At 48.1% G+C, this 13,031-nt stretch overlaps 1 protein-coding gene across 1 annotated transcript; it reads left to right on the top strand.

The window, feature by feature from the left end:
- The first annotated feature begins 1,624 nt into the window (after positions 1 to 1,624).
- Klk13 (kallikrein related peptidase 13) lies at positions 1,625 to 12,822 on the top strand. The gene is made up of 5 exons (XM_036203843.1): positions 1,625 to 1,718; positions 8,445 to 8,634; positions 8,734 to 9,002; positions 11,291 to 11,427; positions 11,831 to 12,822. Exons 1-5 carry the CDS (start codon positions 1,667 to 1,669, stop codon positions 12,011 to 12,013), a joined length of 831 nt encoding a protein of 276 aa, XP_036059736.1. The 5' UTR covers positions 1,625 to 1,666; the 3' UTR covers positions 12,014 to 12,822.
- Positions 12,823 to 13,031: the final 209 nt, after the last annotated feature.

Below are 13,031 nucleotides of genomic sequence, written 5' to 3'. Positions count from 1 at the left end.
ATCCTGTGAACCTTCACCCTACCAGCCTGTATCTTAATGATGTCATCTCTACTAGCTCCCTCTTTCCAAACTTCACTGGATCCCCATCCTTGGCTTGTTTTCAAATTCTGACCCCACCTCTGTCCTTCTTAATCCCTAATCCTGCCCCATCCACCCCCTGGGATTAACTCATGGGGCCCCACCCAGTCAAAGTTCCAGAAGCCACCTACTCATTCCCCAAACACCATCCTTTCCTCCTTCCTCTTCCTCCACCCCATCCCATCCCAGCTTGCCCCCCACACACCCTAGCCCTAGCCCTCTCCACCCACCCTGCCATGCACTCTGTCACCTCATCAACTGCTTCTGAAAGGCAGCCTAGTTCAGACTACTTTCCCAGGCTCAGTCTCTGCCCCACACAAGCCCAGGGGCACTAGACACTCTGTTGGCCAGGCACCTATGGTGATGTGTGTCTTGGGAAGGGGGTGATGAACATAAGTAGTCATCACCTTGAATTTCAGAAGAAACGAGGCTGGAGGTGAGACTCCCACTGGCTGTGCTGGCTCTGATGTTGAGAGATAAGCTTTGGTTGCCTCTGGTGGAGGGACTGGCCTTCAGGGACAGGCGCGGGGGTGGGGTGGGGGACGGGGTGGGGTAGGGTGATCCCTATGGTAAAGGTGGGATTTCAGGACTGCTCAGTGATGACTATCTGGGAACGGGGGTGGGAGGCAGATTAAGAGTATGCACAAGGTGAGGGCAGACATGGGGAAAGGAGTGAGGCGCGCACGGCAAGGGGTATGGAGGCAGGAGGAGTTTGAGAAGGAAAGTGGGCTTTCCCCTTTTCCGTGGTCCTGCCACACGAAGGTTCACAGTGGGTTCAACTCGGGCTTGGGCGGGGCCAGATCTGGGTCCTAGCTTGTCCCAGAAGCTCCGCCTCCAAGCCGAGGGCAGAGCCCAGGCTGGGGGGTGCCTGTCAACAGCAAGCTGAGCCATTGGGGGTGGAGAGGGGGAGCTAGCACCGGGAAATGGTGCGCGCGCTGGGGGAGGGAGCTCAGGGGTTAAAAGCCATGGGTCGGAGCTGAAGTTTCTAGGCAGTTGGAGGCTGAAGTTGGCCACCTGGGCCCCTCCTCAGGTAGGGTCTCTGGGTAGGAGAAGGGCAGAGGCCTGGGGGAAGGGGCACTGGAGGGGGACAAGGAGGAGGAGAAAGGAGGAGGGATGGTAAAGGGGATACAGGGCAGCTGAGTCAGCGCGAAGCGCAGGTGGAGACAGAAACCTGCAGAGATGCAGGGAGTCTAAGCATGCAGAAAGACTAGACTCCAGGGAGGAGACCCAGGGTCCGGGACGGGCCCAGAGAGGGGAGAATGGGGTCAGAGGCGGGGAAGGAGTGATGGGCAAGGGAGTGCTGTCCGGACTCAGCCTTCAGAGTGCAGGGGAGGAAGGGGTGACCTCTTGGAAGTGATGGCAGGCGCTGGAGCTCAGACAGCACGCTCTCGGGGTGTCCCACACACACTGCGGATGGAATTACGGGAGGGCAAGATTCAAGGGTCAAGGATTTCAGAGTGAATAGAGCCGGAAAGTTCAAGATTGCAAAGCGCAGAGAATTTCAGTCTCGGTGCTTGCTTTGCAATACCCACTTCAACCTCTCGGCCCAGGCCCCGCCCACCCTGCCCACCCCTATCCCGGAGCTATCATGTGGCCCCTAGTGGCTGCCATCGCCTGTCTGACCGTGGCCTTGTCCGGAGGTGAGTACTCAGGCACAGGGGTGGAGGCAGGGAGGCCACTTACACCAATGGTGGGAAGGGTCAAGCCACAGGGAAGGGGGGACCGGTTGCGCTCCGCCTTCCCCACGCCCACTCAGGGCCAGGAAGGACACACTGATAGCTTCCTGTGTGACCTGATTTCCCAGGTAAGGTCAGCCCACCAACACCAGTGCCCCCACTTCTGGCCCCAGAGATACCCCAGCTCAGAGAAGTCCCCAACCCTCCCCCATTCTCTTGGCTCTTTGCAGCACCCCACCACCACCACCCACTTTTTCAAGACCTCCCCAAGAGCAGGAAGCTCAGGGTTCAAATGTTAACAGATGCTACTTTGAGCAAAACTTGAGCCTACGATTATTTTCTTCTGCGACATCAATTGTTTGGGATAAGAAAAGGAGGGGCGTGCCTAGTGTGTGATAGAAAAGGCTCTGAAAGTCGTGGATTTTTATTTTATTTTATTTACTCTTTTAAAACTTATGTCTGAGCCGGGCGGCGGCGGCGCACGCCTTTAATCCCAGCACTCGGGAGGCAGAGGCAGGTGGATCTCTGTGAGTTCGGGGCCAGCCTGGACTACAGAGTGAGTTCCAGGAAAGACGCAAAGCTACACAGAGAAACCCTGTCCTGAAAAACCAAAAATTAATTAATTAATTAATTATTAAATTAATTAATTAATTAATTATTTTATGTCTTATGAGGGTGCCGGATCCCCTGGAGTTATAGACAGTTCTGCACTACCATGTAGGTGCTAGGACTTGAACCCAGGTCCTCTGGAAGAGAAGACAGTGCTCTTAACCATTGGACCATCTCTCCGGCTGCTTATTTAGTATTTTAGTGGCTTTTTGTATTTTATTTTTTGAGACAGTGTCTCCTGTGGACCAGGCTGGTCTCAAACTCACTATGTAGCTGAGGATGGCCTTGAACTCCTAATCCTCCTGCCTCTACCTTCCCAGCATTAGGAATGACAAGTATGTGCCACCAGGCTCTGTTTATGGGGTGTTGGGGATGGGCCTCTGGGCTTTGTGTGTGCTAGGCACCCACCAGTTGAGCTACAAGCCCAGCCCATTTCTCTGCCTTCCCATACACACTCTATGTATGCATGCATCATTTATTCTACCAGGGACAAGCACCAGGCACTGCATGCATTCTGCTTGTGGCATCCACAGCCTATCTGGGGAGCTGTGCGGATATTATTGAAACAATTATCCAAATAATTAGTTAATAATTAATTGCCACTGAGAGATGAGCCACTATCAGGAGCCTAGATATGTAATAGAGGCTTCCAGAGACGTCCCTGGGACTTTGTTCTGACTTAAAGGAGGAGGGTCCACAGTGTCTAGCACCCTGAACCAGCCTTTGCCTGGAGGTGGGGTGGCTGCTCTGCTTTGGTGCCACACCCAGGATTCATGTCATTGCCTCTCCTGGTGCCTTGCCCTGGGCCAGGAGCCCCACAAGCTGCATCTTGTGGAACCCTCCAGATCCCAATGAGGTAGGTGCACTGCAATTACTCCTAGGACTCAGGGACAGAAGGATCCTGCCCCAAAGACACTGCTACACCTGAGCCAGGACACTAATCCAGGCTGTCTACTTGGTCCACCATGCCCTGCTCTAGAAGTCCATTAGACTGTCTGCATAATTTCTGACCTAAAGGCTTTTTAAAATTCAACTTTTTTGCTTCATTTTCCTGTTGTTTTCTTTCTATTTATTTTATTTATTGATTGTGTGTGTGTGTGTGTGTGTGTGTGTGTGTGTGTGTGTACAAGAGCATACAATTTATTGGCTGGATATAGTTTAGGGGTAGAGTGCTTTTCTAGCATAATTGAGGCCTTAGGGTCAATCCCTAGGACTATAAAAGGTTAGATCCTTAGTACACTGTAGTCTACATGGATGGATGGATGGACGGACAGTTGGATAGACAGACAGATAGATATAGAGATGCACACACACACACACACACACACACACACACACACACACACACACACACACACACACACACGTAAGTATCAGTCTCAGGGCCCCATGAGAACTGAGGAAGTCTCTACCACTGACCTACACTTCCAGCCCTCTTTTGACTAAGTTCCTCAGGCCAGTTTAAACTACTGTACCCTGGACGGGTCTTGAATTTGCAATCTTGCTGTGTTGGTCTCCCAAGGAGCTGGGCTAACAGGCCTGCATCACCAGGCTTGGCTTAACTGGCCTTTCTCGTCTTCTGTGAAATAGCTACTAAAGATGGTGGAACCTCCAAAGCTCAGGTGCTAGAGAAGAATCTGCTCCCTCCTGGTACTAAGAGGGACCTTGATGAGAACGAGGGTTTCAGTCCAATCAGCCTCCTCATGAGCCTTTTACATGGACACACCCAGAGTTAAAAGAGAACTGGACCATAACTCAGCTTCCGAGCTTGCTATTTATTTATTCATCTTTGAGACAGGGTCTCAAGTAGCCCAGGCTGGCCTTAAACTTGCTTGCTCTGTAGCCAAGGACAGCCTTGAAGTTCTCACCCTCCTGTCTCTACCTCTTAATGTCACCTTTGTCTCGTTTTTTTGGTCCTAACTAAAATGACCCTCTATTCCTGCCCTTAACTCTTAGAACCATGGGGCCCATCCCAGCATATGCAGGTGGGAAAGTGGGCTGGTGGACAAGCAGTCTCCCTTGTAGTTAAGCATTTGTGAGATGCTCAGGCTGGAGGTCCAATGAATCCCACAGCTTTCTAATGTGTGATGTCTGTATCCACAGTTCCCCATCCGAAGATTCAACCAACCATATAGCAAATGGAAAACAAAAACAAAAACAATGAGACACTATTCTAGTCAGTGCTGAGCGCACATTGGCATTACTCCCAGAGAAATAAGGTGTAGTTGCTGTTTATACAGTATTTGGCTTTTATTAGCTATTATAAATCATCAGGGGTGGTTTAATGGGACGGAAAGATGTGTAGAGGTTATATGTAAACACCGTGATGCTTTCTGTAAAGGGTTTGAACATTACTGGCTTGTAATGTCTGTAGAGCTCTAGAACCAGTTCTCCACAGATACAGAGGGAGGACTGTGTTCTTCCTACTCAACAGTGAGGGAGGCTGAGGCTGGCAATTTGCAGGACACTGCATAGTAAGAAAGCAGCCCACTGGGATCTAGATGTGCTCCACCACCCCCAGCCGTGTCTCCACCGCTGTCACATATGCTAAATCCCAGGACTGAGACTCCTGAACAGAGGGCTGCTGTCAGTGGAGCTTATGGTAAGAGTGAAGGGAGCGGGAAGAGAGGAAAAAGAAAATAGGGCATCAGAAAGGGAAAGAGAAGAGGGGCCTACAGAGGATGGAAAGAAAAGGAGAAGGAGGGGGAGGGAGAGAAGAGAGAAGAGAGAGAAGTGAATAGAGAAAAAAGGGATGGGGTGGGGGAGAAGCAATAACCAACAAGGCTGAAGAGATGGATAGCTGTAACCTTGATGAGCATCCTTACAGAAACATGACATGCCTGAGGTCCAGAAAGGGAACCCCTTAGACCAGGGGCCCCAGAAGGCTTTGCTGAAGAAATTATATGGACTTAGATCTCACAGGGAAAAAGGACTCTGTCATGTGCCTCTGGATTCTCCATCCACTAGCTCAAATGTACTCTGTCTGCACCACATGTTTATGTCTGGTCATGAGGGTAAATGAATATCTGAGATGTGTCTGGCATCCCCAAGGAACTGAGATTTGGATTTTATTTTAATTGGCTTCAAGACCCACACGTGGCTATGATTGGCATAATGAAACATGTGGGTCTCTGATTGACATAAGGAAGAAGTACGCAGGGGGAGAGAACAGCAGTAACAAAGAGAGGCTCAAGTGTGTTGGGAGAACAGGTATATGAGGCCAGAGCAGAGTGGCCCAAGAGGAGAGGTGGGGGTTCAGACAAAGAGGCTTCCAAGTGACACAGTACCCCCTCTCTTGTGTGTGTGCATGTGCATGTGCGTGTGCAGGCCAGAGGTCAACATCAGGTGTCTTCCTTTATCATTCTTCACCTTATTTTCTGAGACAATCTCTCCAACTAACCTAGAGCTCTCCAGTTCCGCTGGATTGGCTAATAGCAAACCCCAAGGATCCTTGTGTCTTTGCTTCCCCGGCTCTGAGATTACAGGAAACTTGCTGTTCCCTTCAAGATGGTGGCAGAGAGTTGGTAAAAACTGGTTATCAGGAGGCTGGAGAGATGCCTCAGTGGTTAAGAGCATTGGCTGTTCATGCAAAGGATCAGGTTTGGTTCCCAGCACCCACATAATGACTCACAATGGTCTAGAATAACTCCATTCTTCCAAGGAATCTGATGCCTTCTTTTGACACCTTGAGCACCAGGCATGCACATGATGCACATACATGAATGAAGGCAAAACATTCACACACATAAAGTAAATAAATATTAAAAGTTTTAAACTGGATGTTTAGGAGATAAACTGACAGGACTGTCGTGAATGATGAAGGGATGAAGGGAAGCAAGGCTTGTGCCCAGATTTGGGCTAAGCATCAAGATGAGGACTGGAAGGAACAGTTTGGGGTGAGAAAGATCAATTTCCAGTCACAAACTTTAAGATGTGCATGAGGGTGTTTGGGCTGATAGCATTTGAGCTTCCAGCCACAAAGGTTGGGGTTGGAAATGTGAATTTGAGAACGGCTGCTTGTAGGTGGTCTGTAGAACTGGAAAAGCACCCAGTAAATATGTGTTGAAAGGATGGATGGTTGGTTGGATAGATTAGTAGTGGATGAATGGATACATGGGTGGGGTTAGGATAGATAGATGGATAGGTAAATGAATGGATTGGTGGTTGTGAGGATGGATAGACATGTAAGTTGTTAGATGAATGGATGGATAGATGTATACATGGATGGATGGATACATGGAATGAGTGTGTGAGTGGATAAATGGAAAGATGGGTAGGTGGATAGATGGATACATAGATGGATGAGTAGATGAGTGGACATGTGAATCTGTGGGCTGGTGGATAGGTAGACTAATGGGAGGGTGGATAGATAAATGGAAAGACAGACAGATAGATATACAGACACACACGTACATGGATGGATGGATGCTACAGGCTGCAGGAATATGAAGTAAGAATTCAGCTGACTATGACAAAGCTATATCTGGAAGAATCAAGGAATTCCTCCAGAGGAAGCCAAGTCTCAAGGAGTATTTGGTGTTTGGCTTTTAATGTATCAACTGTTTTCTGCTATGAATTTCATGTGCATTCTCATAGCTTCCCCAAGAATTTCTAATAGTGTGGATTGTATTCTTTGGGCATATACATTTAAGGTACTTGAATACAGTCATGCAAGCAAAGCTCCCTGCCTCCAGGCTTTCTGCCCCCCTTTAGCATTTGAATTAGATGTCTGCCTTCTGCATTTATCTCCTTTAGCAAGCATCCAAAGTCAGGGCCGGCTCGTACAATGCATCTAAGGGTAAGCAGCAGACTAGCTGGTCAGACCACCTGCTGGTCAGACCACCCGCTGGTCTCCTCCATTAAGGTAAACACCCCTAGAAGACACTGCCTAGATCAGGTGGGTGTTAGGTACATAGCTTTGCTTCTTGTGCAAATTAAGCTCAGACCTCCCTTTCTCTCAGCCCAAAAGGCATCCTAGAGCAACTTATTTAGAACAAAAGAATTTTCTTCGTACCAGGTGCTTCAAGCAGTGATGCAAGTTACCTAGCCATTGAGTACTCTTCCCCTACCCTGCCAGAAAACAGCAGCATAGGAAAATAAAGGCAGGTTTATTTTAGTGACTCAGACTCTTTTACCTAACCACCTGGGAGATTGTAGTTTGAGCACATTTATAATAAACCCATAACGTTTCACCTAACCACTTATAAGGACATATTTTGAGCACATAAATCCCCGTTCTGATTTATTCTAGCCCTTATATGACCCCACCTCCTTTATTCACTCCCCTTTGGGGTTGAAAATGAAACTATCACTGCTCTTTTGGGAACCTTGAAAGCCTTGCATTGTATTGTAAAGATCGGGACTGCTTGTAAAGTTTTAGACCGGTTCCCAGAGAGGACCGAGGAGGAATCGAGGTGAAGAGGAATGAGGACGAAGACGAGGGTGAAGACAGAAAGAGCTTGGTCAGAAGTGTGAGAGGACAGGAGGAGAAGGACGGAGAGGAGCTGAGCATGAGAGCAGAATTGGAGCTGTGTGGATAGAATTTTGTCTCAGAGGAATAAAGTGAATGGACTGAAGAGCTCGGTGTGCTTAGATTCTTTTCTCTCAGATTATTCTCAACATTGGTAGTGTCTCTTCTGGAGACCCTGGGAGGAAGACTAGTAGAGGCTGGACCTCATTAAATGGATGGATAGATGTAGGTAGGTAGATGGATTGATGGGTGGATGAATAATGAACAAGTGGATGGATGATGCCTAGGGAGATTCATAAGTCAACTTTCACCTTAAGAAAATGTAGATGGAGAGAAAGTGAACCTCTGCTTACTTCCTGGCAACCCTCCATTGCCATAAGCTCTCTTCTCAGTGCCCATTGGACAGTTCAGCACTTCTGTGGTACAGGGGAAATGTCTGCCTGACTCACCCCCACTGGATAGAACAAGGCGACTTAGAGGATAGCAAATGAATCCTCAGTCCATGGTGAGCCAAAACAATAATCTGACCCTTTCTCCATGTCCAGAACCACAGCACTGGCCTTTTCTTCTTCCTTAGCCCCAGATCTCTAACAGTTTCTTGTCTTTGACAGGAATCTCCCGGGACTACCCCAAGATTCTCAATGGGACCAATGGGACCAACGGTTTTCTCCCAGGCGGCTACACCTGCCTCCCCCACTCTCAGCCTTGGCAGGCAGCTCTACTGGTACATGGACGGCTTCTCTGTGGAGGTGTTCTGGTTCACCCCAAATGGATACTCACAGCAGCTCATTGCAGAAAAGAGTATGTGGGGCCTTGAGTGCAGGACGGGAAGAGGCTGGGGCTGGGGTGGGGACAGAGGTGGGCTCATCTGTCTCTTCCCTGCCACTTCCTGCACCACAGTGGGTACACAGTTCACCTAGGCAAGCATGCCCTGGGGCGTGTGGAAAACGGCGAGCAGGCAATGGAGGTGGTCCGCTCTATCCCCCATCCTGAATACCAGGTCAGCCCCACCCACCTGAACCATGACCATGACATTATGCTTCTGGAGCTGAAGTCCCCAGTCCAGCTCAGCAGTCACATCCGTACTCTGCCGCTCTCCCCAGACGACTGCCTACCCACAGGCACCTGCTGTCGTGTTTCTGGCTGGGGCACCACCACCAGCCCCCAGGGTAAGTGCTTGACTGGCTGCTGGAGTCCTCATAAACGGCTGAGGAAAATGAGGCTGCAATAAGCAGGGGAAGTAAGAGGAGAATTTTTTTATTATATTTGTATTGGTTTGGGGTGTGTGCTGGAGAGAAGGTGCATATACCAAAGCAGTCAAAGGGGAATCAGAGAACAATTGCAGGATTCCTGTCCTCTCCTCCCACCATTTTGGTTCTAGGGATCAAATTCAGGACCTCAGGTTTGGCTGCAAGCACCTTTACCCACTGAGCCATCTTTCCAGTCCCTTTATAAAAATAAGTCTACATAAATGAAGGCATGTATCTCCTTAATATTAATATTACAAATTAATATTATAAATGTATGAGTAATACACACACACACACACACACACATATAGTGAGTGTGTGTGTTTTAAGACAAGGTCTTACTATGTAACCCTGACTATCCTGGAACTCAGAGATCCACCTGCCTCTGCCTCCCAAGTACTGGGATGATATATATATATATATATATATATATATATATATATATATATATATATATATATATATATATATATGATTTATTTTTAATTCTGAGTATGTGTCTATGTGTGGGTTTGTGCATATGACTGCAGGTGCCCACAGAGGCCAGAAGAAGGCACTAGATCCCCCTAGAGTTGGAGGCACTGGCAGTTGTGAGCTGCCTGGCATGGGAGCTGAGAATCTCCCCTGGGAGAGCAGCAAGTGCTCTTAACCACTGAGCTATCTCTCCAGACTCAGAATAAATGATTATATAATAAGCTGAGCCTGGTGGCACAGGCCTATAATGCCAGTCGCCTGGGAGACTGAGTAGGATCACAAGTTCAGGGTCAGCCTAAGTTACAGAGAAGCCAGCCTGAGCTATTCAAAATTTCCTTTTTTTTTTTTTTTTTTTTTTAAAGATTTATTTATTTGTTATGTATACAGTATTCTGTCTGCATATATGCCTGCAGGCCAGAAGAGGGCGCCAGATCTCATTATAGATGGTTTTGAGCCATCATGTTGTTGCTGGGAATTGAACTCAGGACCTCTGGAAGAACAGGCAGCGCACTTAGCCTCTGAGCCATCTCTCCAGCCCCTCAAGATTTCTTTTTAAAGAAGTAAAATAGGGCTGGCCAGAGGACTCAGTGAGTAAAGGTGCTTACTACCTCCTGGCAGCCTGGGCTAAATGCCCCGCATGTTGGAAGGAGAGGGCTGACTCCCAAATGTTCCCTGACCTCCTCACACCTGTTTTAGCACACACACACACACACACACACACACACACACACACACACACACACATACACACACACACACGTGTACACAAGAGTTTTTAAAAGTAAAATAAAATTCAAAGGGCTGGGGATGTAGAGAAGCAGTAGAGAATGCATCTTGCATATCTGAAGCTTCAATCCCTAGCACTGAAAAATAAAGATTATATGTTAATGTTTATTATATAATATCTAGCACATTATGATATACATTAGTAAATACATGTATGACTTACATATTTGTAATTTACATAATACATTAAGTACGTGCATCTTATGGAGGTGGACGAATTATAAAAAGTGCATCTTTAGGTATGTTTTATGACTAACATATAGCATAGCAGATGTCAGCAGGCATCTCCGCAGCAGCGCCCTGCTCTCTCCATCACCTTTCTGTGTCTTTCTCCCTCACACTCCTCTTGGGTGTCTCACTTTTTCTCACCCTACCCAGCTCCAGTCCTCTTTTCCCCTTTTCCATTTTCACACACATGTGGTGTGCATGTGTGTATGCACATTCGCTTGTGTGGGGCACACGTGTGTGGGAGTGCAAGTGGAGTCTCAAGGTTGATGTTGGGAATCATTCTCGATCACTCTTCTACCATTTACTGAGGCAGTGTCTCTCCATCAAACCCAAACCCACCATCATGACTGGCCTGCTAACCAGCTTGCTTTGGAGATCCCATCTCTTCTGAGGTTGAAATTATAGGCAGGCCACCATGCCTGCTCCCAACATCTACATAAGTTCTGGGGATCTGACTCTGGTTCTCGTGTTTGCATGGAAAGTACCTGGGTACCACCTCCCCGGTACCCCACCTTCTGTCTCCTGTCTCCCCTGCCCTAGCTCTCCCACCCTGCCCTCCTTTTATCCTCATTTGCTTCCCATGTCTGTCCATTTTTCGTCTCTTTACTACTTCCTGCCTAACTTTTCCTTCATCTTACTTACCTCATCTCAATTTCCTGCCCACTCTGACTCTTGAACATCCAGGACAAGCCTCCTCAGATGGTCTCTCTCCTCCCCAGTGAATTACCCTAAAACCCTGCAGTGTGCCAACATCGAACTGCGCTCAGATGAGGAATGCCGGCAGGTGTATCCCGGGAAGATCACTGCCAACATGCTCTGTGCTGGTACCAAAGAAGGCGGGAAGGACTCTTGTGAGGTGAGATATGGAGAATGTGGGAGGCATGCAGTCCATCCCTCTAATTCTCCATCTCTCTAACTCTTCATCCCCTTGACTCTCATCTCCCTGACTCTCCCTCCTCTGACTCTCCATCTCCCTGACTCTCCATCTCTCTGATTCTCTGTCTCCATGACTATCTCTCTCTCTCTCTGACTCTCCATCTCTCTGATTCTGTCTCCATGACTATCTCTCTCTCTCTGACTCTCCATCTCCCTGACTCTTCATCTCTGATTCTCCATCTCCCTGACTTTCCATCCCTCTCACTCTCTATCTCTTCGACTCCCCACACCTGTCTCCATCTTTCACTCTCCTCCCCACATCTCCCCCATCTCTTCCTTTTGTTCAGCCTTATCAAGAGCCCTTCTTTCTCTTCTCCAACCAGGGTGACTCTGGGGGCCCACTGGTTTGCAACGGCAAACTCTATGGCATCATTTCATGGGGAGATTTTCCATGTGGACAGCCCAACCGACCTGGTGTCTACACACGAGTTTCAAAATATGTGCGTTGGATCTGGGAGACCATCAGAAACACTCCGAAGCAGAGACGGACAAAGGGCATACAATAAAACTGGGTTAATTTGCCTGCCTCTCCCCCCCACACACACACTGTGCCTAACTCATGGCGTGCCTCCATTCTCTGTTCCCTCTGCCCTAAGTGTCCCTTTGGAACCACGGACTCACATTCACTACCAGCCACATCCCCTCTACCAGCCTTGAAGCACCTCAATAACTTGAGTTCTCCAACCCAAATACCATCCAAGTCCACAGCTACATCATCATGGCCACCATAAACTGGAGTTGATGGTTGAGACCTGCGTGTCTCAACTCTGTCCATGCTCTCCAGTCCTTTCATGAACTCATCTCAGTAGTATTCTGTAGATAGACCTTCCCCAAGAGCCTCTTGGAACCCTCAGAATACTTACCCCCTGACAAAACTGTACGTTTCATATTCAAGAAGGTTCTAGACTCCTTGCATTCTGAAAGTCTCTCTTGTCCAGAATCTTCTGCCCTAACCACATCCTATGCACTTCAAGGTCACCCACCACAGGTATTCTAGCGCCTCTGCTCATTCCTACTACCATATCCTGACACAAACTACATCCCACATTCTACAAGGCCCAGCCGCTGCCAACTCTGCCCCTCTCTGAGTCACTGTCACTGCAGAGCAACAGCTCTCTGGCCCTACAGCTACAGGAGCCAAAGGGCCTCCTTTCTAGGTCTTATCACCCCCACAAGTCTCCTTTTGTCTCCCCATGAACATCCTTACCCAATCAATAGTCCTTGTTGTCATATCTTTGCCTATGACCCTGCATCTGCTTAATGCTAATCCCTGCTTTGAATAAGTCATAAAACTCACAACTTCTTTGCTTCCTTTTTTGTTTTGTTTTGTTTTGTTTTGTTTTGTTTTGTTTTGCATGAGACATGGTCTTTCTTGGAAGCCTGAGCTAGCCTGGAATCCTCCTAACCATCCTCCTGCCTCACCCTGCAAAGTGTGAGTATGACAGCTGTGTGTCACCCACACCCAGCTCTCAGCTCTCTTTCCTTTAAAACAGGTTCATAATTTACTCTGAGAGCCTTGTCACA

This window comes from Onychomys torridus, chromosome 1, assembly GCF_903995425.1.
Source record: "Onychomys torridus chromosome 1, mOncTor1.1, whole genome shotgun sequence".
NCBI classification, from domain to species: domain Eukaryota; kingdom Metazoa; phylum Chordata; class Mammalia; order Rodentia; family Cricetidae; genus Onychomys; species Onychomys torridus.
The sequence above is the reverse complement of the archived record's forward strand: the minus strand, read 5'-3'. Positions and strand labels throughout refer to the sequence as shown.

Coding starts and splice junctions, on each gene's coding strand:
- Klk13 (XM_036203843.1), top strand. CDS start 1,667: ATGTGGCCCCTAGTGGCTGCCATCGCCTGTCTGACCGTGGCCTTGTCC. Junction 9,003..11,290: donor CACCACCACCAGCCCCCAGG/GTAAGTGCTTGA, acceptor TCTCCTCCCCAG/TGAATTACCCTAAAACCCTG. Junction 11,428..11,830: donor GCGGGAAGGACTCTTGTGAG/GTGAGATATGGA, acceptor TTCTCCAACCAG/GGTGACTCTGGGGGCCCACT.